Source organism: Lutjanus erythropterus, chromosome 10, assembly GCF_056507025.1.
Source record: "Lutjanus erythropterus isolate fLutEry1 chromosome 10, fLutEry1.hap2, whole genome shotgun sequence".
NCBI lineage: Eukaryota > Metazoa > Chordata > Actinopteri > Lutjaniformes > Lutjanidae > Lutjanus > Lutjanus erythropterus.
In genome coordinates, this window is record NC_139326.1 from 15,661,980 (window position 1) to 15,688,517 (window position 26,538).

General features: G+C 40.5%; 1 protein-coding gene across 1 annotated transcript; it reads right to left on the reverse strand.

Annotated features, from left to right (window-relative positions):
- Window positions 1-320: 320 nt before the first annotated feature.
- scarf2 (scavenger receptor class F, member 2) lies at window positions 321-25,263 on the reverse strand. The gene is made up of 11 exons (XM_084728384.1): window positions 24,601-25,263; window positions 22,204-22,262; window positions 22,014-22,115; window positions 20,348-20,867; window positions 18,902-19,120; window positions 18,548-18,676; window positions 18,096-18,199; window positions 15,253-15,367; window positions 14,825-14,922; window positions 5,337-5,492; window positions 321-4,166 (listed from the first exon to the last, which is right to left on the reverse strand). The coding sequence occupies exons 1-11, from the start codon at window positions 24,708-24,710 to the stop codon at window positions 2,929-2,931; spliced, it is 2,850 nt and encodes a 949-aa protein (XP_084584510.1). The 5' UTR covers window positions 24,711-25,263; the 3' UTR covers window positions 321-2,928.
- Window positions 25,264-26,538: the final 1,275 nt, after the last annotated feature.

The following is a 26,538-nucleotide window of genomic DNA, read 5'->3' on the forward strand; positions in this document are numbered from 1 at the left end:
AAATGAACAGTCCCCTGGTTCCCTCGGGCTCTTTGAAGAGCCACTGTGACCAAATGACTCTGGAGGACTCCTGCCTCGTCCCTGAGACGCGGCAGCCCGGTAGCCCAGAGTCACAGGAAAGGGTCAAATATCAATGAGCATCCGAATGAATCTATTTGAAGAACACAATGAGAGATTTATGTGGTGTATTACCCTTTGAATCCCTGTTCACTTCAGTGTTGTTCTAGTCGACTGTACACTGGAATAAGACACTGTGAGAAGATGCCAAGGAGAGGTCATGCCCTCATGAGAACGAGTGGGGTTGATTAAACGAGGGCTGATTTGTATGTTCTTGTTCGACTAGAGCTACATGTATTGCTTTTTTATTCCAAAGAAGTAAATGAAGAGACACCAATTTAATGACCATACACAAATGGAAATCAAAAAGTTGCTAAAAACAAACCACAAAAGACAAAATATACCTTACAGTTGGTAACGTTTTTGCAGCTTTTCAGGCCCCTCTTTACAAAAATGCACTGTAAGCCTATAAAAACAGGCACGGGCCAGTCAGATAAAAATTGACACTTCATAATTATTACACAATGTTATGGTTTTAAGTATATGCAATTGCTTCAACAGTGGTATCATAGTAGTATTGTACAATCCTTTCAGTATGAGTTTTTTTTTATGGGAGGCAATAAGAACAACTGGAGGGAACAAGAAGGTTACAGATATCCTGTGCAGCTATTAATGCCATATAATTACACTCTGCGTCATGCAGTTAAGTGTTACACAAACAATAACATCAACAGAGAACAATTACAAAGCCAATGTAAACTTTACAGGAGGAGAGTACTCATACTGCATGTTTGCTTCAGGGCCAAATAAGCCACATACCGAAAAAAAAAAAAAAAAAAAAAGTAAATACAACATGAAAGCCAGTTCATTGACACCAAGGAAAAACAGAAGAACTAAAAAGGTCATATAAGCACAGCTTACAAAGATAATAAAAAGTACACAATGTATACAAGTAGAAAATGTTGAAATAATAACCAAAGAAATGTGTTGTACCTTGATAAAAACAACAAAACCAGGACAAGAGTCATTTTAAAAGTTGCTGTAAAAGTGAAATATTCTTGATTTGTCACATACATACCTGTCATCCATTGGTCATAGCTCTTGTTTTGAGTGCTTCTTTGAAAATAGCTAACCACCAATAACTGAAATAAAAAGATTTTTCTCCTGACAAACTCAGTTAGTCCAGTTTAAGTATCACACCCACTGCCTTTTTTGGTTTACTCATTGAAATAAAAGTTGGCAACAACATTAAGGCAAAAATAGCTTCTTTTGCTTAAACTGATCCACAGTTGAGGCACATTTGAACAGGCACGGTACCATTTAGCCTTTACAGTCTTAGCCTAAAACAATGACTTTAAAGCACCCTATTACTTCAGCATTCATCTTCTAGCTTAAGATAATATGATCCTTAAGGGACCAAACATCTTTGACAAGATTTCTTTTTACACAACACACTGACAGCATAAACAAATGAATGTGAAATGAGAATAGCACAAATGGCAGTATTGACCTAGTTTCTTGAATAAACTGCAAGAGAAAATAAAGACACATGGCAGTTTCCTTCTGTAGTCTTATTTGTAGAGAAGAAAATTATCTATTGCATCTGCTTTACAGGGAGGATATTTGTCCTGCAGTATGTTTTCTTAAATACAGCATAGGCAAAGTACAGATGTTGCTGTATTACACAAAAAAAAAGTAAGTGAGTTTAAAGTGATTTATAAGCATGACATAAAGTGAGGACATAGGAGAGAGCCTGGGATTTCATTTTTGGTTTAGTGGTTTAGCTGACTGAATAAAAAAAGTAAGAGCACATTCTGGTGATTTGGTGTGAGCAGAAATATGAAAGAGGTTTAAAACAGCCCTTTTTGCAGAAAGATCAAAGAGTTGGTTTGGGTTTCAACACACCACCCCACCGAGTTGGACAAAAGAGAGCTAAGACTTTAAATCCAAAAATGTAACATTTCTGTAGAGGAGAGCCTTGAAACAGCGCTAAAGCTCACTGAGGAATTAAAGGTGACTCATAAGCAAAGATGACAATTAAGTCCTAAATGTAGCATAACGTGTACTTTAGGGTGTCAAATTTAGCTGATTAAAGAGAAGCTTCCTTCCATGGTATATCAATCTGAAACTAAAATAAAAACGTGCTTTCTTTTCTAAAGACAAAGTTCTCCAACAAATGACACTGAAACTGTAAAACTTTTACTCTTAATTGACAATTAAGTAGACGCTCATCTGCAAAGAACAGCCTTGACATCAAGAGCAAGGATTATATCTAATTTAGGGTGGCTTACGGTACTATATTTGTGCATGTTGGCTCTTTAGAAACTAGAACAAAAGAAAACAAAAAAATAGCTTGCAATCCTCAGAGGATCTAATTTTCTTGTTATTTTTAGTACCTTCAGTACCTTTGGAGAGCGTACGTAAAAAATAGCTATTTTTCCGACACCTGCAGAGCAAATTACAATTATGCAATCTCAAAAGCAATCCATATATAAATATAGTGGTGGACATACTGCTGAGAAATGGAGATGAATGAACTATGGAATATGTCTGTGCACCACTGTTCTCACAGTTGTGTCCGGCTTAGCCACAGGTTGCGGTGTGACATTGATACATAGTTGTTACACAAAAAAAGGATTCTTGAAATGAAATACAATGGTGTATAGAGGTCATTATAATACAACTCACCAATACGACTCAACTGCGCCTTCGATTTAAAAGCATTTTTCACTCTGGATTGGTCCTGGAGCCACAGCAGACTCACACAGAAAAATGTCAAAATTCCTTGATTGAAAAACTATGTGGTTCACCTTCCGACAAATCCATTCCAGTCTCTTTTGAAATCCATCACAAACTTGTCATTAAAAGCACTTATTTCACTACCTGTGGTGGCATGATGGCTGTCTTTTGCTGGGGTGTTTTACTTTCTGATGTATCCAAAGTACCCTCCTTGCCTTTCTTCCTGGGTGGCTTTTTTATGGGAGTCTTCTTTGGTGTAGGATCCAACGTTGGGTCCCCTGCCCTCGAGCCGTTCAAGTCCTGCTTCTCCGGGCTCTTCGCTTCAGGGTTCCCGAGGTCGGTGGTGACAGGCGCCACCATCTTCTGAAGGCTACTCGAGGTAGGCAGCAGGGGCTTGTTGCAGCCCTGCTGGCTCAATCCTCCGGAGGGGGTCCTCTTGGCTTTCTGCGGAGGCGTTGGCTTCTCCCGGTTTCCCTTGGGTGTGGAGAGACCATTGGTCTTTGTCAGACCCGTCCCCTCGTTCCTGTTGATGCTTTGGGTTTTCTCCTTGAGCTGAGCAGCCAGGAGTGTGGCAGCCTCAGAGTTCATATGAGGGTGGATGACCTTGGGGCTCTTGGGTGGCTCCTTTGGTGTCTCCTTTGCACTGTCAGCACTCTTCTTCTCAGACGAGGAACTGTGGAAGTTGCTGATCTTCTTGAGGGCATTCTGAACCACACCGTTGATGTGCTCCATGTGACTGGGACTGCTGTGCTCGTCCCCAGACTTCTTACCTCGCAGAGGTTTGTGTTTGCTGGGGGAGCCGTTGACTTCTGCCTCCTTCCCCTCCTGTTTCTTCTGTTGCTCACGGCTCTTCTCCTTCATTTTCTGCCGCTCCTCGTTCTTGGCGGAGCCATCGCTGGAGCTCCTCTTTTTCTCCTTTGGCACTGCTAGCGACTTCATCCCCCCCTGCCCTTGCTGCTCTAGCTGCGGAGACCCTGTAGTATTTCCGTGTATCCACGATACCTTGGGCTTAGTGGAGGGGTCTGGTGGGCGTGGTTTGGGCTTTCCAGGTGAAGGTGGTGGCTTTCCATTGCGCTTAGCCTCTGGCGTGGGAGTTCCATCCCCGTCCTTGCCGCTCCCATCATCCTCCTTGGACTGCTTGGAGAGGCGAGCGATGCGTGCATAAAGGGCTGCAGTGGTGGACTCGGAGCCGCTGGTGGAGCCTTCACTGTCAGAGGATTTGAGCAGGGGCTGTTCGCTGCCTTCTGGTTTTGTGACACTGGTGTCTTTCAGAGAGGTGTACTCCCCTGCATCTTCTTCACTAAGGACAGCTTCTGGCTTCTCTGTTGCCGGGCTGGGGCTGCGCTTCTCTTTGCTTTCACTCACAGATTCTGTGCATCACAGGAAAATGGTATTAGTCAAATATTATCTATTCAACATTCAATGCTAAATTACATTTTATCTTTTTAAGCAACTACTATAAACACACAGATAATATAAATATCCTATTTCTGCCATATTCTGCCAATAAATCCCCATATTCTTATCACAACCTTAATGTAGCTAATGTTTGCTAGTGTTAGCTAACTTCTATTGATACAATAAATATTGTTTATGTCAATGACATTTGTATGTCACTTTGCCTTTTTGCATTTATCATGACCCTGTTATTACCACCTCTGGCAACAGTGGACGCTGTATGAGACTGCTGTAAATAAAAAAAGCAAGGTGTTTTTTTTTCCACATTTAAATTGAGGGTCTCAGAATAAAGGACACTGTTTTCCATACACATTGCAAAGCCCTTTTGAGGCAAACTTGTTATCAGTGATTGAGACATAAATAAAATTGATATTACAAGACAACCAATTAAAAATTTTGCACTGCTGATGATAAAGTAGAACAGACTGTAAGGAGACTTCTTCCCACCAGAAAAGCACTAACACATGTTATTCAAAGACTGATAACTGCACCACTTCATTTGCTAATTTGTATACACATACTTGAGACTGGAGCGGCTCCAACGCAGCAGATCCTATCAGAGCAACACTTTCATGATGTTTGCAGTAATTATTTTGTGCCCAAGGCTTTTTACTTAAAAAAAATTGTTCTCAATTATTATTATCAAAGCTCATGAACCATTCTTTGGGAGAAGGTTTTATCTACAAAGAGCGCACCACAAGATCCATCAGCTTGCACTGTCAGACTTCAAGAATAGAAATTGACAGAATGGGTGTTTTTCACCAAACTTCAAGTAGTTAGTCACTGTTTGGATATATGCCATATGCTGACTCAACCATTCCATTTCCTGTTTATACTCTCCTTGTTCTCAAAGCAAAACCTGGACCTAGATGGCATATGATAAAGAATATCTCCCTAATGAGATTTACAGAAGTGGGTGAGTCACTGCACGGTCAGACTGAGGATCTTGACTTCTTCTTCTGTGTCTTTATCATTATGTGTGTGTGTGTGTGAAAAGGCTCCTGCATGCCAAAGACAAATTATGGATTTATGTGCGTCATTCTAGATAACTAAACTGTTTATTTATTCTTAGGATGACTCACCTTCATGGGGCACACAGTAAACCGGCCCCTCGTCTCCGCTCTCAAAGGAAGAGAAAGATTCCTGGGACGACCAGGAGGAGGGGGAGGGCTGCTCGGCCACCGAGGGGGGCTCGATGAAGCTGCAGTTGAAGGTGTTCTCTGGGTCGTGGTGGGCTACTGAGAACAGAAAACAAACGCAGAAGCCAAAAGGTCAGCCAGAGGGTATTATACCGTGTTACAAGAACAACAGTCTGTTCTCACTCACTCTCACAACTGCTGCAGAGATGCAGAAAGTGTTGGTTTAAGTGAGTCTGCGGAAAAACTGGGGTTTATTGGTTTTGCATGTGAGTTAACAAAGGCTCCAACATTATGGAAAGCGAATTTAGATATTTTCATGTATAAGCTGTTAAGTAGTTTTAGATTTTGATGCCAGAAGCTAATGTGATGCAGGTTTCCCCTGGAGATTTACTCAAGAAGGTAAAAAACACAGACAAGAACCAGTGTTAAGGTGTAGATATTCATTTTCTAAATCTATGACGTATTACATATATATTTCCGAGCAAATAAACAATTGATGAGTTGTGAGGTATTATGCTATTGCTGTTGTTACTGTCTCTCAATATATCTCGATATATAAGACAATGGTACAGAAGTTGCTAAAGTCATTCTAATTCAATGAAATAAATTATAAAGGTGAATATAATGCAAAAAGACAAAAAAAATATAATTCTCTTTAAAGGGAAAATGTGTTTGATACTATTATATTCCCAGCCCTAGACTGAATGGATGGGTATCATCAAGACTTTGATATTGATATTGATATTGGTGCTGCTTATTAATACTGAGACTTATCAACACTCTTATTGATACTACTTTCCATAATTTGAATCAAAAAAGTAAGACATGATATGCAAAGTGAAATGATTAAACAGTCTTTTAACTGGGGTAACTGCCAACTAGGGTTATGGGCTGTGGTCATCTCCTGAGCAAAAGAGGTCAGTCCACCTTAAAGTTGGGTCGTGAGGAGCTGTAACATTTATTCACCGCCAAAAACAAATAAATAAATTTAAAAAACAGCTGAGCAAAATTTATAGGAGCACCTCACTAAAATGGGAATTGCTGGTCAACCTCACGTCAGCCTGGGTCGCTGACTACTGGCCTAACCCACTTTAGCAGCATGCGAAACACAGGAGCCTTGGGTCTTGAGGAGTTGTAGCATTTATTTACCGACAAAAAGCCTGAAATGTGCACACACTGCACTGCTGTGTTCACAGCTATAACATCACACACACACACTGCCTCTTTCTCTGTCTCTCTCGACTGCACATATGCTAATGACTACATTAGAGCGACTTAGAGCACAGTTACACATGCGCATATTTGCATCCTCGCTTTGCATGGGGTTCAAATTTGGTAAACTCTGACTGATGAAGTCACAGCCTCATCTAATACCAAAGATGAATGTGTGGCATTCACATTAGCAGGTGATGGTCCCTCCCCTGCATCCATGCATGTGTGACTGTGCCCTAGATACACATGAATACTTATAGTAGCACCATTTAACCACAGGACTTATCAATATTTTGGTACTGAACAATCAGGAACCGGTACTTTTGCACTAGCTCCCAATGCTAATTTCTATTTTTCTCTATGCCTGCTAGCTTGTACACAATATACAAATTGCATTTTTCCAAAAATTGTGAAGCTGTAATAACTGTAAATCTAATGAAATCATTATGACTGCAACGGTACAATATCTGACACGCTAATATACTAATAACGAACTGATCCTAAGTTCAACTGTTCAACTTATTCTGGTCTTTCCAAGTTTTTAGGTGTTGAGCAGAATGAGCCAGAAAAGGGGTTATTTGCTCATCTTCCACAGAATCCTCTCTGTCAGCGATATGTAGGTCAAGTTATGTTTCTCTCTCTCTGTTTGCCTCCCTCTTTCTCTCTGTCTCAATCATCCTCTTCCTTTCTCCCTTTCAGACACTGCAGCGTTCTGCTGACCCTTCACTCTCAGGACAGCTGTGGTTTCTGAGGAATACTTGCGGTTGATCTTCCCATCTGGCGTGAACAGCGCAATTTTGGCCTAAACTGTACTGGGCGTTAACTCGACATGACCGACCACATCAGATGCTCCTGTTTACATGCCCGATGACACACGGGCCCATCCGTTTGTTTAGACCTCAGATAAACCCTGCGTTGAAGAAATCCCCTAACTGTACCAGGACCCTGGCCAGGAACAAATCCTCGCTCCTTAGCTGCTGTTGTTTGAATGTAACTAAAAAGACGAACTACTTTAAAAGATCTACGGATGGATTTTTACAGACTTGGTGACTTATAGAAACACTATCTGACAAAAAACTGCATTTACTTTGTATTTATAATGGTATGAGGAGCATATGTCACTCAGATTTCACACTGTTTTGTTTTAATTCACTGCAGCTTCACTGTTTGATATGCATGCTACAAAAAGAAAAATCCTGATCTAAATAGTATTGAAATATATGCAACTTAAGCAGTTGATCTGTTTAGATGTTCCTCTCACAATAAAGTGTAAACCAAACATGTCTGGTTTATTTTTCATCATAAACCAGCCTGATGTTTATTCTCCTGCTTCCCATCCTTCCATCCGTCTGCCTCGCATGTGACTCTCTCATCTTGCTTTCAACGTTTTCTCAAACAACAAGCAGATTTAGTCACGGTCAAATCAGAAGTGGATCATAGAGGATGTGCGTGTGTGTGCCACAAAATTATTTTGTATTGTGACATGTTTGTACAAAGCAGTTTTCAAGGATTTGTTTTTTCCTTGAAGATGCTGAGTTTTATCTAGTTTTTCAAATTATAGATGTTACCTGGGAGTTACCACTTCAGACAAAAGATCTGTGTTAAAGGAGTATTATGTAGCAATAGTGTGTCCAGAAATCTATACTGCAGTTTAAATAGCAAGCTGGAGCAACGACTGTATATTAGATAGGTTGAATCCCTAATGTACCACCTATGGTTGAAGCCAGTTGTATCCTCCAGCCCCCTGCTCCTCAGACTTGAGGAAGCTCAGACAGGCTGCAGGAACGCTACAGAAGTGCAAGTCGAGCGCAACATAGCAGTTTGACAAGAACAAGTGAGGACAAGTCATACACTGTAAGTTGATCGCCTGTTTATAACTGTTAATTATTTGTCGATGCTAAGCCCTTTATCCCAAAAACAAAAAATACACACTCTGGAGTTCGGTGACTGCCTGCCTTACTGCCTGCCAGACTCCATTAACATATCAATTTAATGGTTATAAACATCTACTCCCTCTAAAGGATTATTAATGATTTCTTGAGACTCATAAAAAGACACTTACTCATTCTGTGAGCAGTCGTCATAATTTTAACTGTAATTAATGTGAAACAGGCAAATTAAAACAATTATTCCAGATGGGAATGGACATTTCAAAGGAGGACACTATGGCTGTAGTGCTGATGTCAGATAGGCGAGTATTTCAACTTAGCATGTTTCATTAATCTCTGATGGCATATTATAGTGATTTTGTGATAAATTATAGTAAATATATTACAGATTTCTCCTTTAAAGTCTTGTTGGCATACTAAGAAATAAGACTCGCAAGCTTAATCTTTATAGACTGATCTAAAACTGTTCCTTTAAAAGGTTTTCTTACATTTATCCAAAACAAGTCATCTAAACCTCTGACCTACATGTTTGAGTTTGGGAGTCTAATGTCTTTGTGTTGCTCGTGGGGTGGATAATGTCAACACAGGTGCAACATGTCCACAGTAAGCAAGTACAGATGTGTGTAAAAATGGGAAACAAAGACCAAGAATAACAAGCGTTTCGATATGTATGTCGAGGGGACTTCCATCCAAGGGCACCCATTTATGTGATTATTTAAGGATATCCTGTTTACCAGAATGATGCCAGTCTGCTCTCTCTACATGTGTAGTTAATGTCTGACTGTTGTGGCTACAAATCAGAAATCAGCTTTGTGTGGATGTGGTAGATTAATAAGAATATACACTGTATACAGAACCCAGCTAAATATTTATCCAGAGGTGTGGGTGACAAACAATATTTTCCACAAATTCAATAAGAGGAACAAATTAACGAAGAGTGTGTTCACTACTGCCCTTGTGCAGGGTCTTTACTGTCCACTAACAGGCAGACAGGCAGAGACTCTGTGTGACTGAGGAATGTAGAGCAGCTAACCTATGTAAAGACTTCAGTTAAGTTAGTCAACAAGCTAACACATGGGCATTTTGCGACATCACTTGCATGCAGGGATGAACAACTGCTGCCCTTGAAAACTGCTCCCTCCAGACTGCGGGTCTAGTGGGGCAGATTGTTCTGCAGACTGGACGCCACTGTGATCCCTCCCTACATGGCGGCCAACGCACAACAGGGCATTATTGACACATCCCAGCTGCAGAGCTCCACCACCACAGTTGCTCAGTGGGGGGATGCATTAACAGACCTCAGGCAGAGGTAGTTTAAAGGCTAGACAACTGGGCTGGGACAAGAGGGTGGCTAGTTCAAATGTCTGGTCCAACTGTAAAAATCTGTGCATAGAATGGGGATATTACGTGCCAATAATCTTAAGAAACAATATGTTTTGGCCTGAAACAGCCTGTGTCAGGGTTACAGAATTGCATGCGAAGTCTAAAACAGCAGACTGAGTGACATCTGACATAGTCTCCCGATTTCTGAATGCAAAATTGTTGTTTGAACTGCGGTGAGAACGGACACGGACAAACCTTTGCCCCGTACATTTTTTCATGAACATGCCTTAACAGACACAACATTCTCACCCCATGACACTGCCCCAATATGAAGGGCCACCCTAAAATCTTTTCACTGGTGATTGGTGATTGTTCCCACCCAGTTTTAGCAACTAGAACTGGACGACTGTCCTCAGTCTCTATTGAGCAAAGTGTTTATAGACTGACTACAGGGCCAACTCAGATCCTATTAACCAATCACTGATCACATGTATTTGCAAGTCATTTGTATTTATATAGTTCCACATCATAACAGAGTTATCTCAGGGCACTCTTAATAATATTATTTACAGAGGCCCAACAGTTCCCACCATTAGCAAGCACAGAAAACTCTAGCAATCAAATAAATTTTTCCCAAACTTAGTTTCTTTCATTTTAGGTAGTTCTTATCACGCTGATGTTTGTTTAAGTGTTCATTCTTCTGAAAAGTTTGGTTATAATTAGTTACTTAATACTATAAAAAGGTGGTTTCAAGTCATGATTGAGCTCTGCTCACAATTGGGCAGAACCTCAATGTGGAGACGTGACACCCCTCTTTATTTACAAGAAATGGTTCTCATCAAAACTCAAGCTGGCTTTTTCTCCTTTGTTTCATCATAAATACACTTAAACATGACTGTAGGCTGTGAGAAAGTTTTCTTTAGGCAGCTCACAACAGCATGAATGTGCAAACACTCTTGCACTCCCAGCCAACTTTCTCAGGATATATAAAGATGAAAAAGCAGGTGGCGCTGCACTCAGATCTCACTGATTGGCAGATATTTGGACATAGAAGATGCAAGGAATGCCGGACAGACGTGTGTCTATAGGGCGTGGAGTAAATATGCTTAGAATGGAATGCCAAACTACAAGCAAACAGCCTTACTTGAGCCAAGAGCTGAATAAGTGACAATGTGTTCATGTAGCCTTTTCTCTGAGGCTAACTATGCTAACAGAATAAATGTTGTCTTCTTTCCCCACTTCTCCCCTTTTTCATTTTGTCTTGCCACATCTGTTGCCACTGACCCTGGTGTGGATAAATCACAGTTCTGACACGGGCTGGGGTAAATTTGACCACTTCCTGTTTCCAGCCCCGTTGGGCCCCCTCTGGAATGTGTGTGTGAGCAGGACTGTGAAGCTCCAGTCAGATTTTGAGTTTCTAAATGTTGGCAGACCACACTTCTGTGGGTAGACCAACAGAAAGCAGAGTGGCAACAATTTGGAGAGGACGAACCAGGTAGGACAGGAGAGACACATAGGTTCACGGTAGCCTCATTTGTTATCTGAAAATGTTGAATGTTTTTATTATGAAAGGCTGTAAAAAGACATGTGTTTCTTTGCTTGGAGTATTAACACATGCCTGTATTTTTATGTAAAAATGTGATATTAATTATTTCTTTAAAAAGGCATTTGACTCAGTCATGTAGCTTTTAATGCCGCTGGCACATTGCTTCACATGGTCAAACTCTTCACAAGCAAGCACATTAATGTCCCACACTGTGATGACAAAGGGAACTCTGTCCTAGCTGTATTTTGGCTGAGGCATAATAGAAACAGATTCTAGCCTAAATAATCAGCTGGGTAGCTGAGGAGGCACATGCTGCTCAGACATGGAAACGAAACCAGGTCATCATGTTTTAACTCCTTCTACAGCATACTGACCTCAGCGGAGCCCCATTAAAGAATCAAATTACAGTGTTTCCTAATGATGTTTAAGCTGCAGCAAAGGATTGAAACTGCTATGCAACAAATGTGTGCAACAAACTGAATATACTATATATAATCTATCAGAAAATAGAGAAAGATCACAAATCCCCCGCAGCCCAAACCCCTGGCTTGATCTGTCACACCAACAGTGCAAAGATTCAAAACATAAAACGGGCAAAAGCAGCAAATTTGACAAGCTGGAAAAAATGTAGGTTTGGCTTATTTCATCATTATTAACTTTTAACAATAAGGCAAGTATGAAAATTGTTGTAACTTTCCGTCAGTAGACTAGGCTAATTAATGTATTAGTAATTATTCCATTAGCGCTATTGCAAATGTCATCCCGATATTTTGTCAATGTTGTTAGTGAAACATGATCAATCACTTGCTTCAATTAGTAAATAAAAACATTTGTACAATGATTATAAATTGTCTCCTATATAGGTCTGTACAGTCCATTTTCACGTCTTGAAAATATTAAAATAATTCCACACAGAAGTCTGTGAAGCACAAAAAAATGTTGCTACTTTGATATGCAGCATACATTTTCCCTGCAGAATAGAATAATCATTTGTATAATGATCTAACATCACTCATATCTGCTTAGAAACACTTGGGATTTCAGATATTTAAAGGTGAAATTATGTAACACCCTAGCATTTAAGAATGTGCACTGCACTCCAAAATAAAAATATTGGAGTGAGTTGTTCCTCCTGCCCCCTCCTGCCCAGACTCGGGGCTCGGACAGGTTGCCTGCAGGTTCCAAGCACACAGAACCTCCACCAGTGCAAGACGACAGCAACATAATACTTTGACAATGACAAGCAACAATGAGTCCTACACTGTGAGTTGATCAGCCGTTTATAACTGTAAATTGTCTCTCAACGTAAAGCTAAGCCTGTTACCCTGAAAACAAAAGCCCACTGCTCTGAAAATACACACTTTGGAGTTGGAGTTCAGTGACTGCCTGTCTTACTGCCTGTAAGACTCCATGTACATATTGTTCAATTAAACTGTTAAACATCTTCTCCTTCTACAAGATTACTAATGAATTCTAAAGACTCATAAACAGACACAGCAAACATTTTACATAATTGAGTATTAATTTTAGCTCCATGTAAAGTGAATGAATGTGAAACAGGCCAAAACAAAAACAGGCATTCAGGGCCAAAATGGAAAGTTCAAAGGAGAACATGCTGGCTGTAACGCTGCAGTTGGAGGAGCCACTATTTCAACTTAGCAAGTTTCTTTAATCTCTGATGACATATCATGGCCATTTTGTGATTAGTACAGTAACTATATCACATATTTCTCCTTTAAGTGTGTATTTTTAAAACATTAAAACTATTTATGAGCCCAGAACAAAAACAGCCATGTAAATCTGCGTGTGGAGAGTTTAAAAGATCAGCATATCTCCTCTGTCTACCATAAAAAAAGCCTGGGGTCACAGACGGATCTGTCACAGACCACGAGACCTCCGCATGGAGCAGCAGAGCTGCAGCATCCACCCAAACAGTGCGGCCTTTGATAGCACGTCACTCACCACCACCCGGGCCCCCCGACAACCACTGGCCTTCTTTTAATAACACAGCCTCCTCCTCAGCCCAAGAAAAATTTTCTTGGGGAAGAAGACGATGGAAATGAGTAAAGAAAATGGGGAGAAAAAAGCCCCAGTTTAGGGTTGTAATAATATGAACACATGGCATTTGAGGGTGCCAAGAATAATAAGGGGCTCTAAAACCAGTGCATTCCTTTCAAATGAAACCCCATACTCGCCTGGCAGCCACCATACACTTTTCAACCCTATTCATCATCTAAGAGGCAGGCTAAAGGTAGCACTGAAGGAAAATGCTCACTGACTGCCACTCACTGTTGTCATTGTCTCAACTGTGTCAAAGGGACAGCTCAGATTATTTTAAGTGGGCTTGTATGAGGTACTTATCAATAGTCAGTGTATTAGCTTCAGTAGATGCCGGTCAGCCTGCCCCCAGTTTGGGGAAGCAGCAGTACCAGCGTAGGAAGCTAAGCGCTGCTGTGAAGATGGTCAGCCGCAAAAGTCATTTTAACCATGAAAACAGGCCCGCCTGGGGAGAGTTCACCCAAAAATGAAAATTCAGTCATTATCTACTCGCCCTCATGTCGATTGAGGGTCAGGTTTATTCTGTTACTCTGCAAATCACTGCTGGAGTTTGACAGGATGACAGCATTGCAGAATGTCCCAAACAATGGAAGTAAATGTTGACCAGTTTTCAAATGTAAAAAAAACAAAAAAAAAACAAAAAAAAAAAACACATGAAAAGCCTCCATACTGCTTGTCTGGTATCCAAGTCTCCTAAAGGCCTGATGGAGCTTTAGGATACTTGGATTACACCAGACAAGCAGTATGGAGGCATTTTATGTTTTTATTCTATTGTTTTATTATGATTGAAAACTGGTCACCATTCACTTCCATTGTTTAGGAGATACTGCAATGCCGTTTTCCTGTCAATCTCTAACAGTGCTTTGTGGACTAAAAAACTAAACCTGACATTCAGTCAGTCTGACTGAAACCACTAGGCTATATTTGGCGTATATGACATACGCCAAATATAGCCTTCTCCAAAACAAGCAGACTTTGTCATTTTTTTAAAATGGTCCCATTGTAAGTGGCTAAAATAACTTTTGTCGCTGACCCTGTTCACAGGAGTTCATTGCTTAGCTTCTGTATTGATATTCCTCTCTGCTTCTCCTAACTGGGGGCATATCAAGTGGCATCTACTGTAGGTAACATCATATAGATAAGCACCTCTAACAACCCCACTTCAAATAATCCAGACTATCCCCTTAAGATGTATACATATAAAAGACACCTCCATCATTTGTCACAGTCTCAGTATCATTGCATACATGACCTGTGTTGATTATGTATTGGCTATTTGTGAAACTAAGAGAGATGCACTTTATCAGACTGTGTTGTACAAGCAGCAGAGAGGATGATTACATAAAACACAGCAGCCTCTGGCAGCACTGCGGTGGGATATGAGAAAGAGTTTTGAGGCTTACCGACTACTTTGGGCAGTTTCTGTCGCCTCAGTGGAATACGGGGAAGTTTAGTGCTGATTCTGCTGAATCGTCCACACAGGATCCGCTTGGCTTTTTTGCTGTTGGTAGAGTTGTCTTGGTTAGGATTGAAAAGGGATGACGCCATGGAAATCCAAATGAATCATTCAAAAGAGGCATATTAAACCTGGCCCCGTGCCTCTTTTGAGGGCTCAGGGGCTGCTCACATTGCTACTCGCACTCTAATGTCAATATATAAAAGTACTTAAAATACAATTTATATGCAGTTATTCGTTTAACAACCTGGTACCTGCAAGAGAGAGCAAAAGGAAAATATTTTCCACTATTTTCATAACCAAGGCGAGCCTCCTACTAGGAACTTGAGCCGCCATTGTGGATCATAGAGGTGAGGACACCCATCCGTCACTCACTTGTGGTCATCTTTGTGTCGACAGAGGCAGCAGCAGCACAGCACTGAGAGCAGGACAATCAGTAAGAAGGAGACCAGGGTTCCAGCCGCAATCACACCCATCCGTTGGTTGGGCTCTGAAAGATGAGATGCAGGGAATTCTGGGTGTGCCACATTGCCACATTCAGAGCAAACCTCCACATGCCAATTTCAACAAATCTCACTCTCTGTCTTCACTAACATTAGACACCCTGGCATATAGCAGATTATTATGATTAACTGGACAAGTGCGTTCAAATGACTCGAGGAGAGGGTTTAGCTAACTGTGTATAATCTTTATTAATGTGATAGGCAGCTTCGATAATAAAGATAAAGCGTGGCGTAGTGATAATAATTGATTTTCAATCGCTGCTTGACATGAAGCTTCTCTGAGGAAATGAAACTGCAACAGGCTGCAATTCAGTCCAAGTAATTCACCATTAATCTTATCTTCCACAAGACATTGGACCACTTACTCTTTCATTGCTGATATCCTGCACACGACCTCCCCCCTCACCATAACTCATCGATGATTTATTATCGCCCCTCCCTTTTCATATGCGACACACCCCATAAATAATAAGAGCTGTATTGCATAAGTGTGGATGACATTTGGCTCTTGCAAGGACAGATGACACCAGAAGAGAGGCAAACCATCAGTTAAGGGGTAAGTAGAGGTGGCCCTCTGGTTTTTACACTGTCACATAAGGCTGAGATAGATTGTTGGGCAGTTTGGATGTGACATGTTGTCATTGCTCTGTGCACAGAGGTGGATAAAGGATGGAAAATGGTTTGGGAGGGGAGGGTGAGGTAAGTGACAAGGTCTTCGGATATCGATGACCAACCTGCCGCTGCCCATCATGTCCACCAGTCAAAATCCCTGCTACCTTTGTTTCCTACACCAGTGGTTCTCAACCTTTTTGACTTGCAGCCTCCCAGAATAATAAGGTGAGTGACTGAAACCCCCAGCAAGAAACCAACACAAAGACTACTGCTCTCTAACTCTCTGACTATAAGTCTCACAAACACACTTCATAAAATCTATTCTAAGGCAAATTATATCATTGCTGCAGGCAATGCAATGTAAAGCTCCTTTCACACTGGACAAAATACCCACTAACATCTGGCTTTTGTCTTCAGTGGGACAGGGTACAATCGGCATTCAGTCTGGGTCAAATTACTCTGCACTAATCACATGTATTTATGGACTCCAGCTCTGTTCGGTAGTGATGTAAACATGACACCAGGCTAGACATGCTAATTTTCCTTTTTGGAGGAGGAAATGAAGGCTTCTCATCTCCATTGATAATTCTCTTTTGCTTATTGTTCATACACATGTGCTGCTTGATTTGACTTTGTTTGACTTGATTTGTTAGTCCAGGTGTGTATTTACTGATGAAGAATTGTCTTTAGATGAGCGTCTGAACAGTGGATAAACATCTGATTTCTGATATTTTCTTCATAATAAAAGGCCACTGTTATTTTGTTATATAAAAGCTTTTATTGTGAAATGTTGGGTTTTCATCAGCAGTAACTTAACACAACTCCTATCAGCTGAAAGTGAACATGAAAGATTAAAATAATGCAGCTAATATAAAGTACCAACAGTGACACAGGAGAGAAACTAAACTTCAAACCACAGAGATTCAGATACAAAAGTACTGAGAGCTGAACACACAGTGACTTATAAAAGACCCACTTTCCAGCACACACAAAAAACACAGAAACAAAGTCATCTACTAGCAACGGAAAAAGGATCAATCACCTATTGTTAGCAGGTTTAGCTGCATTTAAAATACCCACAAATGTGCTAATTTTGTAAAAATTATATAAAACATTCCCCAATCTAAAATATGGCCTCATCTCCCATCATGCCTAGTCCTGAACTGAGCTGTTTGTTAAGTTTGCAATTTTATGCTACAAAATGCAAACGTTACTTTTTGTTACCATTTGTTAGTATTTTGTCTGTTCAGAACATGGTGGTTTATCTTGATAATTGTCCTTTTTTTGTTGTGGTTTTAACCATTGGTGAGGTGGCTGTTACATTTCTTGAGGCCAGCTGCATTTTGCATACTTTTTGAGAGATTTTACATCGTGCTGAAGGTCTTAAAGGCGTTGATGTTACTGAGAGCTGCTTCCTGGCTCTCATTTTGTGCTACGTGACACAACACTTTATTTTAGTTTTTTCTCCACAATCATTTGGCGACCCTCAGAAATTATCTTGCGACCCCACTTGGGGCCCCGACCCCCAGGTTGAGAACCACTGTCCTACACAACAATATTCTCCCCGTGCCTGCCTCCAGTGATCTCTATCCAAAACAGTCCAGTTTTTCCTCTACCCTCTTTCCTTCTGTCGCCCTTCCAACTACTCTTTTCCTCTTATATTTTCTCCATCCCCCTCTTCATTTCTTCCTTCCTCTCTTTCCCTCCCTCTCTCTCTCTGGCTGGACAGGAACACAGCCAACAAACACAGCCATAAAAAGGACACCGGTCTGGGTCTGGAAACACTATCAAGGCCTCGCTACGTTAACTCTCCCACTACACACTGACCTGAATAGATGTGTTTGTTGGTACTCAGTGTGTACAGCCAACTATTAGACATTTAATACACAGGCTGCACCAGTGGCATCTGGCACTTTGGACAAACAGTTCAGAGGGTTGTAATTCTTTCTGTACGTCTAGTACATGTAGTAAATTACTGTTTTTCTGTCTCTTGCAACATATGCATTATTTAGAAAAACACTAGCTTCTGATTACTGCTGTTCACAGAAAACCACAAAGCATGTGGTCAGTTGTAAAAAAAAACAAAAGCGGGGATTTTCTTACGGAGATAGCAAGCACCAGACACAGGATCACAGTTCTTGTCATGGCAAGAGCAGGTTTGGTTGCAGTTCACTCCATACTGGCCAGGCTGACAGGTCATATTGCAGCTTGAGTACAGAGAAGAGACAAAAACAACATCTGCTTAATGTTCATTCCAAGTGACAGACGCATAAAATAGGACACAGCAAGAAATAAAGAAAGGGGATAAATGGGATCAGTTATTTCTTCCAGGCATTTTTTTCCTGTGATGGAAGTTTGTTGGAATGCCACTTCTCTGTTCCAAGAGTGTCCTTTATCAGTATCTGTAAAAAAATAAGCCTCAAAACGCACTCGTTCATTCAGGTCCCAAGAAATATAAGTGTGTGTTCAAAAGTACTACGAGAGCGTGTGTACTGTAAAGCTGCCTAGGGCATAAACATCAGTTTTTTGGGGGTGTGAGGCGTCTCATTACTTACTAGGTGCCATAAAACCCTGGGTCACACAGGCACTCTCCGGTGACAACATGACAGATGCCGTTAAAACAGTGACTGCAGTTGTTCTCACAGTTCTCGCCATACGTGCCATTGGGGCAGCGCACCTCGCACCTATCACACACAAAAGGAATGCCATGATTACAGTCATTTTCAAGCTTAGCACCATGAGTCATAGACATTATCACAGCTGTGGAAAATGCTATTACAGTAGCTAATTGTTTTTAACTTTGAAAATGATAAAGTTCGAGGGGAAAAAGGTCTGGCTGAACAACAAAATCTGAACACTTTTACACATGGCTTACACACGTCTAAGTTGGACTCTGAGTGTTTTCTTACCTGTCTCCAATCCAGCCAGGGTTACAGTGGGAGCACTTGCCGTGAATGGGGTCGCAGTGGTGGCCATCTTTGCAGGTGGGACACACTTCCTGGCAGTTTTCACCAAAGAAACCTTTGGAGCAGAGCTGGTCACACCGTGTCCCATTCCAGCCTCTGTCGCAGGTGATGCAGCGTCCCTCCGTCACCTTACAGGGCTGCTGGCCCTTGCAGTGCCCACACCTGTGGTCAGCCAAGGAAAACAGGAAAAATAACTCTTTCTTATCTTGTTTACGCAGACATTCCTCCACTCATTTAAATGTGGTGAAACTGCTTTGGAAAGCATTTGAAACATGATGAAAAGCATCTGTATTTCTTTGCTTTAAACTGTTCTGATGATCTTTTAAAGGAGAAAAATGACATTGAACTTTAAGGCTGGGTTGTAACAAGATTTGTTAACACAATTATGGTTTGACTTTAAATTATGTTGCATCAAACTTTTACACTAGCTTAAAATTACAACAGATTTATTTTAAAATTCCTTAAACATCAATTTTGTTTTTACTGCAAACCTAGATTATATTTAATTCTGTCGCACCTATTTAAAATATGATCCAGTATTAACTTCAAATTTACACTTGAGGAAGTTTAAAATGACTGCCTTTTTTGGATGGACTGAGAGAAAGAATCAAGTTTCGAAGAAAGTTAGAGACAGACTAAACCCAGTTGAGTTTCACAAGACATCTCTTCTTTCTTTAACTCGGTTGATAATTCGGCCAACAAGTTTTTCCCAAAGAGCTTTATTTTCTGAGCCATCGTATGTAGGCTAACTAACTTTTTAGCTAATTTACAGACAATATAACTTTTTAGCTAAGTAGCAATGTTTTGTTAACTTTTTTAGCTAGCTAGAAAACATAGTAATGTTTTGTTTACCAGGTTAGGACAGCACTTGGATTAAATTAGAATTAGAATTAGAAATGTGGGCAAGCATATTGAGCTAACTTTATTTAATCTCAGTTTAAATCACTACACTTGGATTTACTAAAGGTAGAGGTTAGTTTTTTATTTGTGCAACAGAGCCCTGCAATTAAATTTATCTTTGTTGGTATAACCCAGTCCACCTGTGTGTCTTTCTGGTTTGTGGCAACTCCACTGTGTGAAAACGGCACAGGCCATGTAAGGTAAAGCACTTAACCTGAATTGCTTTTACATGTTGGCTGATGATTATGGGATAATGTGAATACCAACTCCCAGATCACACTTTATTATTGCTCCATTAAGTAACATGTTCAGATATTTTCGAAGTTATCAGCCGCAGCATATATGAAATCTTATTTCCTATCAAAACCACAAAACCACACCATAATATGGATCAGACAAGGGAACTGAACATTAGACATCCGTAAAACTGCATGCTTCCTGTGTTTTTGATATGGTACATTTGCTCTCTGCCAAGTTTTTTCCCCCCACCTGTTCCTGCAATTTTGACCGTAGAACCCGGCAGGACACGGCTCCCTACAGAACTTCCCACGGTATCCTGGTGTGCAGGTACACGAGCCGTCTGCCTGGTTGCATTTGCCATGGATGCACTGGCAGTATCGTTCACACCGTGGGCCCCACAGCCTCTCCCGGCACTGGCAGCGTCCCGTGAACTGGTCGCATGGTGAATTGTTACAGTTACACTGGATTGCACAGTTCCTCCCGGTCCAACCGGGGTTGCACAGGCACCGGCCTGTCATTGCATCGCAGATGGAGTTGATGCTGCAGTAGCAGTTGTTGTTGCACTGAGGACCCCAGATGCCAGGATGACATGTGCATTTGCCCGTCTCCTGATCACACTTGCCCTTTTGGCATAAGCAAGCATTCTCACAGTTCGGTCCCCAACGATTGTGGTTGCAGGTACATGTTCCAGTCAAGTCATCGCACTGGCCATTGGGGTAACAGTTACATTTCCCTTTGCAGTCGGGGCCCCAGAACTGGGCAGGGCACTCTGTTAAAAGACAGAGCAGTAATCAGAAAATAGGAAATATCATTCTGACTTCTCAAATATTCTAAAACAAAAGTAAGAGGCTGCAGTCATACAAATGGCTCTGAGCTAAATGTAAGCATGGTGACATACTAACAACGGAAACGTTAATGTGCTGATGCACCATCTTTGTTTAGCTAATACATGCTCAATAAGAATGAAACACAACATACAACTAAAGCTGATGGGAATGTGGGGTATTGGGCAAATACAAATGCTAACCTGATCCTCAAGTACTGTACCTATCTACAGTTTTAAAGTATTGGTATCTTAGTTGAGTATTTTCATTTGCTGCTACTTTATACTTCAACTCCACTTATTTTAGAAGCAAATGTTGTACTTTTTACTCCACCATATTTATTTGATAACTGCAGTCTCTATATTTAGATTCAGATTAATAACACAAAATATAATCAACAAATACATGCTAAACATTATAGTAAGTTAAGATAAGACTTTATTGGCCCCCTGGAGGGGGGCCAATAACAAGGGCTCTACCTTTACCAGCTGCATCATTAAAGCAATTAACACATTAATGCATCAAAATATAATCCAGTAATATGCATTACTATGAAATGATCCATTCTGCAAAATTAGCACTTTTGCTTTCGCTTTTTACTTTGATTTTAAGAATATTTTAGTGCTAATACATTTGTAAAAATACAATTTGAAGGAGCAGGATTAGGGGTTGTACTTGTAAAAGAGTATATTTACACTGTGGTATACTACTTTTACTTAAGTAAAAGATCTGAGTCCTTCTTCCATCACTGCCAAAGATATTGCAAGTTATCCTGAGGGGGATATGAATTTTATGGCAATTTTGTATCACTCAAAACCACAAATGTCAAATTGCTAGTCATGCTAGAGGAAGTCACAGGATCACAAGAGTCATTAAGATTCATCCTCAGGGATTCATGGATATCAGTACAAAACTTCATGGCAATCTATCCAGTAGTCGCTGAGATATTTCAGTCCACTTATGCTATAGCTTTAGATTTGTAGTGAGAGTTAAATTTTGGCATTTTACAGGTGAAATAGTTTCCGTTCATATGACAAGAGGCAAAAGGTAGAAATCATAAACAATATATAATATATAAAGAAATCCCTTACTAGTGTCACAGCTAGCTCCAAAGTATCCATGACGACAGCGACATTCATTTGGCCTGACACACACCTCGTTTTCCTTGCAGGTGAAGTTGCCTTCGCAGAGAGCTTGGGTGAACAAGAACAGGCCACATTATTCATCTGACTCGCACAATGGCACGTGCTGATAAATGTTAGCACTCTGTATGGTACATACGTGTCAGGCATTCATCCCCTAGCTGCCCCCATCCACTGCAGCACACAAATCCCGATGATCTGGAAAAGAAGTGATGAGATTCAGAATGAAAGAGCAGTGATGAAGAACCTGGCTAAAATACAGTGAAACAAGCACATATCAAAGCGCCGAAGGCATCCACACCCAACTCATGCCTCTTTGATCTCATGATCCTTATTGATGTGGCTGATGCCAAATTCTGCAAACGTGTGCTGGGCATTGTACATGATGCATATGCTTAGCACATGGGTGTATATTTATTCGAATAGAGGTCGTTCCCATCTGTAATCTCAAAAGCCTTTAACCACTGAATCTGCAGAGTGTATCAGGTTTCTTTAGGTCTTTCGAGCTGGAGAAACGTGAACACTCAGAAACAATGTTTTGCAGCCAAGTTTTCAGCCGTGTCAGGAAAGGACGGATGCGTCTCCTCTTCCTCCCACGCCTGTGACCTCTGTGGGGCCCCTGCAACACGTCAGCTTCCCCTACAGTGTTTGAAGATGGCAGTTTGCTTTCAGTCAATGGGCAGGGAGCAACGCTGATTTTTTTATCCTGCCAAAATAGGCGCGTGCTAGAGATAACAGGTCTAATCTCTGTAAGTGATTTAAATGTTTAGATTTAAATAAGCCTTTTACCTTTTTATGAACATAATATGAAACCAGATACAACTTCTTTGCAATTGAGTTGCTCCAGATTTTGATGAACTCCTGTCAAAATGCATGGAGCTGACCCTTGTTGGTCTTTAACACACTCAATCCATGTCAGCGCTGAAGAGGAAAGACTGCATTCACTGTGGCGTATAGAATTCATTTGGTGTTTAAAAGCATAGCTGCACTTCTGTTTGCCTTTCATGATTACATAAAGAACGTACCGACTACCTTTGCCAAGGACTTCAATAGCTGCTCTTTGGCTGATTCAAAAAAACATTTTTCTGCATGAGCACTGAAAGCATCACATTCAAGTCAGAGGAAGTCAAAACATAATGGGCATGATGGGAAAAACAAGCGAGTGGTGAGTTCACTAGAATGAATGTTGAATGCTGGAAGGAGGGCAAAATGTCAAACTTGTAGAGCAGTGGAGTCTAGTCCTATATATATCAAAATGAAAAGTTCACAAAGCACTAAAATAGGCCAGATTTTTCTGGTAAGTGACAATTTTTTGCCCTGTGAAGCAAAGACAGCACATATACAACTCTGCCTGATTACTTTACATTTCATTCTGTCTGGACAATAAAATCCAGGGTGTTGCTTTTCAGGACATCTATTTTCAGAATTTTCATTTTCACTTATTTATTTTTCATGCTGACCTGTTCCAAAGTTTACAAACAAGGTCAAGTTTGGTTACAAGAACAATAGATACTTCTAATATGATTTCTTATCACACATCTTTCACAGCATAGTGGAGACTGAGCCCTGGACTGTATTTGCTGGATCTCCGGTCTCAGAATTCATAGACAGTCCAACAAGTTTGGATGCTGCAGTCAGCAATTGTGGACTTGGATGTTTAACCAGATATCCACTGGCTCAGCTGTAATCCTAGAGGTCATAAACAAATACTGTTTGGATACTTTGAGAGGGGGCTATCTGGATGTGGATTCTCATAAAAACACTTTGACTTGCACTTGTGTTGTGACACCTTTATCCTGCTATTGCATCTTTAAGTAAAAAAAAAATGTTTCTATTAGGCCACATAATTGATATTTATTTTGAGAATATTAACTGTTAACAATATATTCATTTAACCTTTTTATAAACTTCCCCAAATTCCAAAAACAAAACTGCATAAAAGTGCATTATCGACCACAGTGTGTTATCAAACTGTGCCACGAATGCTGTGAAGGCCAATGAGCAATCAGAGCGCCCCCTACAGAGCAGTGAATACACACTGTTCCAGATGTACACATCTGTATAGCTGCTTTCTTCAATGGGCTCCGCCTCCTGCTATGCAGCGGACTGGGAACTCGTTATATGTAGAAAAGAAAGAGGTCAACTTGAATCCTATATCGAATATAACAGTGTAATCAAAAATTCTTGCTTTAAAAGTTAAGGAAAAGTTTTGAGAATGAAGTCAGTGGCCGACTTCATGCAGTCAACAGTGACTTTTTCGCTTCAGTGAGAACCGCTATTCGAGCGAAAGGCCAACACTGCAAAAAAGAAAATGCCAGTTTCATCAAGTCATTCATGTCTTGCTCCATTTTAAAAGCAAACTATTCTTCAAGTAAATGAATAATACTCGGGAAATGAGTTTTCAATTGACTTTTTGGACTTTAAAAAATGGAGAAAGGGAGAATGAGACTAAAAGTCAGGAGGAAACTCAAAAACAAACCGATTTGCATCAATAATTAGTGATATAAATCATATATTCCTCAACAATGATGCTTACCCAGGCACTTTGCATACATTCTTGCCTTTAGGGTTGAGTTCTTGGCTGAAACTGGAGCAAAAGAAGAGACAAACCACCGCAACAACAGCAAATGAGTTCTTCACTTCCATTGTACAAGCAGCAGCATCCTTCTAGACGCCGTTTTCACTCCGCATTTTCCTTCTCCAAAAGTCTCGATGATGGCTTCTCACTGGATTTCACGCACTCCGACTTGTTTTACGCACATAATCCAGATGTGTAAATATGAAATCCGTGTCCGAAAAGGTGATTTAAAAACTCTTGCCACCACCTACGCCATCGAGAAACTCAGCAGCGAAAAAGTGACCAGCGACAGCAGCAATCCCAACCGAACAACTGAAAAAAGTCATAAAACCAGAACTTGAGAATCACAGTGTTGTTGATGAGCGTTGTTGTCCTGCGGTGCGCCGTTTATTCCATCAAAGCTTCTAAAAGAAGGCATCATGCAAAGCTGATGGGTCCAGACTCATGATGACAAAAAGAAAACTTTTTTCTTCCAAAATAAAGTCCCGGAAAAGTGTAGAGTGATGACGATCCTGACAAAAGATTACAGCAAATTAGCTGCCCTTCGCTTTTTTTCCCTCTCTGAGGAGAAGCGCTTAGTCCGTAACTTTTGTCCTCTCTTGCGCTCTCAGGAGTGGCAGGAGGGAAATTCCTGATTTGTTACTCTATCTTTGGCTTTGTGCGCCATGCGTGCGCCACCAAATTTACATAGACTGGGCCTGTGAATGTGCAACAGGGTCTGTGTAATGGCCTTGGTTAGAAAAATATCCCGTGGCCTTATTTGTAAAAACAAAAGTTGAGCTAAAAAATTAATGTAGCCTATTATTGCTGTCTTGCTGCTCTTTTATGTAATGAAAATTACCAAAAATGTTATTATTATCATTAACAGTTGCACATTAATAGCCAAACATATTTCAGGTTAGAGATGAACGATTTGTAATGATGCTCGATGTGATTCGCAGAACAGTAACCAACTCAAAAAACTAATAAAAGGTAGTTTTTAATTGATGGATGGGGAGAGTGTGTGTGTCTTTGTGTGTGGGGGGTGGAGGGGGCAGCAGTGTACATGTTAGACAATGGCTCCCCCATCTGTTAACAAGGGGTAGTTTTTAGCATATGGCACCTCCTGCTCTACTTAAATGTAAGTGCAAGGCCTCGTAACCGCAGGAAGCTGCAGGATGGAGCCAAGAGAAATCGCATGTTTTTTTTTATTATTCATTACATCAGATGCATTATAACAACCAGTCCAGTGTCTTCCTCTGCTAATGATGTGCCTGGGGTCTCACAAGAGCACGTCTCATTCCAGCCGTGCGTGGGCTACGAAGAGGATCAGGTCCGAAATAAAGTCATTTATTACCCCTCTGATAAATGTTATGACATTATTGTAATTTAATTCTGCTGTGATACATGTCAACAAAAGTCACCTCCAACTTTCAAAGCAGAAAACTGCTTTGACCCCAAATTGTCTGACCTGTCTTTTATAAATGGCTTAACATTAGGCAGCTGTTAATTTATGATTAATAATGCTTTCTGATGTTGTGACTGCAATTCACGTGGCAAAAGAAAAAAAAAGTACAGATTAGTTCTTTAACTTGTATAATTTATGGACATTGTTATGCATGAAAAAAAATGTTCCAGGGGTGAATTATGAGCCCTAATATTACTTAGATATTATGCAAGCATGAGATTATTTGTCATGCAAATTATGTTGAAAGGTAAAGTCCTCAGAGTAATTTGTTGCTTATGTGGCCACCATGTGAGGGCAAATTATATTATGTGGCTGACTTCCATGAATATCAAACTAGTCAAATCCAAAGTGGGAAACAAATAGCAAACTTAGGCTTGGCTTAAGTTTTAGCTTGCAAACAGAATTGTTCTTTTTTTCTAAATAAGTCTTGCCTAATTATGCTCAATACT

What these genes read in the sequence shown, in the direction of transcription:
- scarf2 (XM_084728384.1), bottom strand. Translation starts at nt 24,710, where the DNA reads ATGGAAGTGAAGAACTCATTTGCTGTTGTTGCGGTGGTTTGTCTCTTC. An exon ending in AATGTATGCAAAGTGCCTGG is followed by an intron (nt 22,263 to 24,600) that starts GTAAGCATCATT and finishes CTTCTTTTCCAG; the next exon opens with ATCATCGGGATTTGTGTGCT. An exon ending in GAAACTGCCCAAAGTAGTCG is followed by an intron (nt 5,493 to 14,824) that starts GTAAGCCTCAAA and finishes TTCTGTTCTCAG; the next exon opens with TAGCCCACCACGACCCAGAG.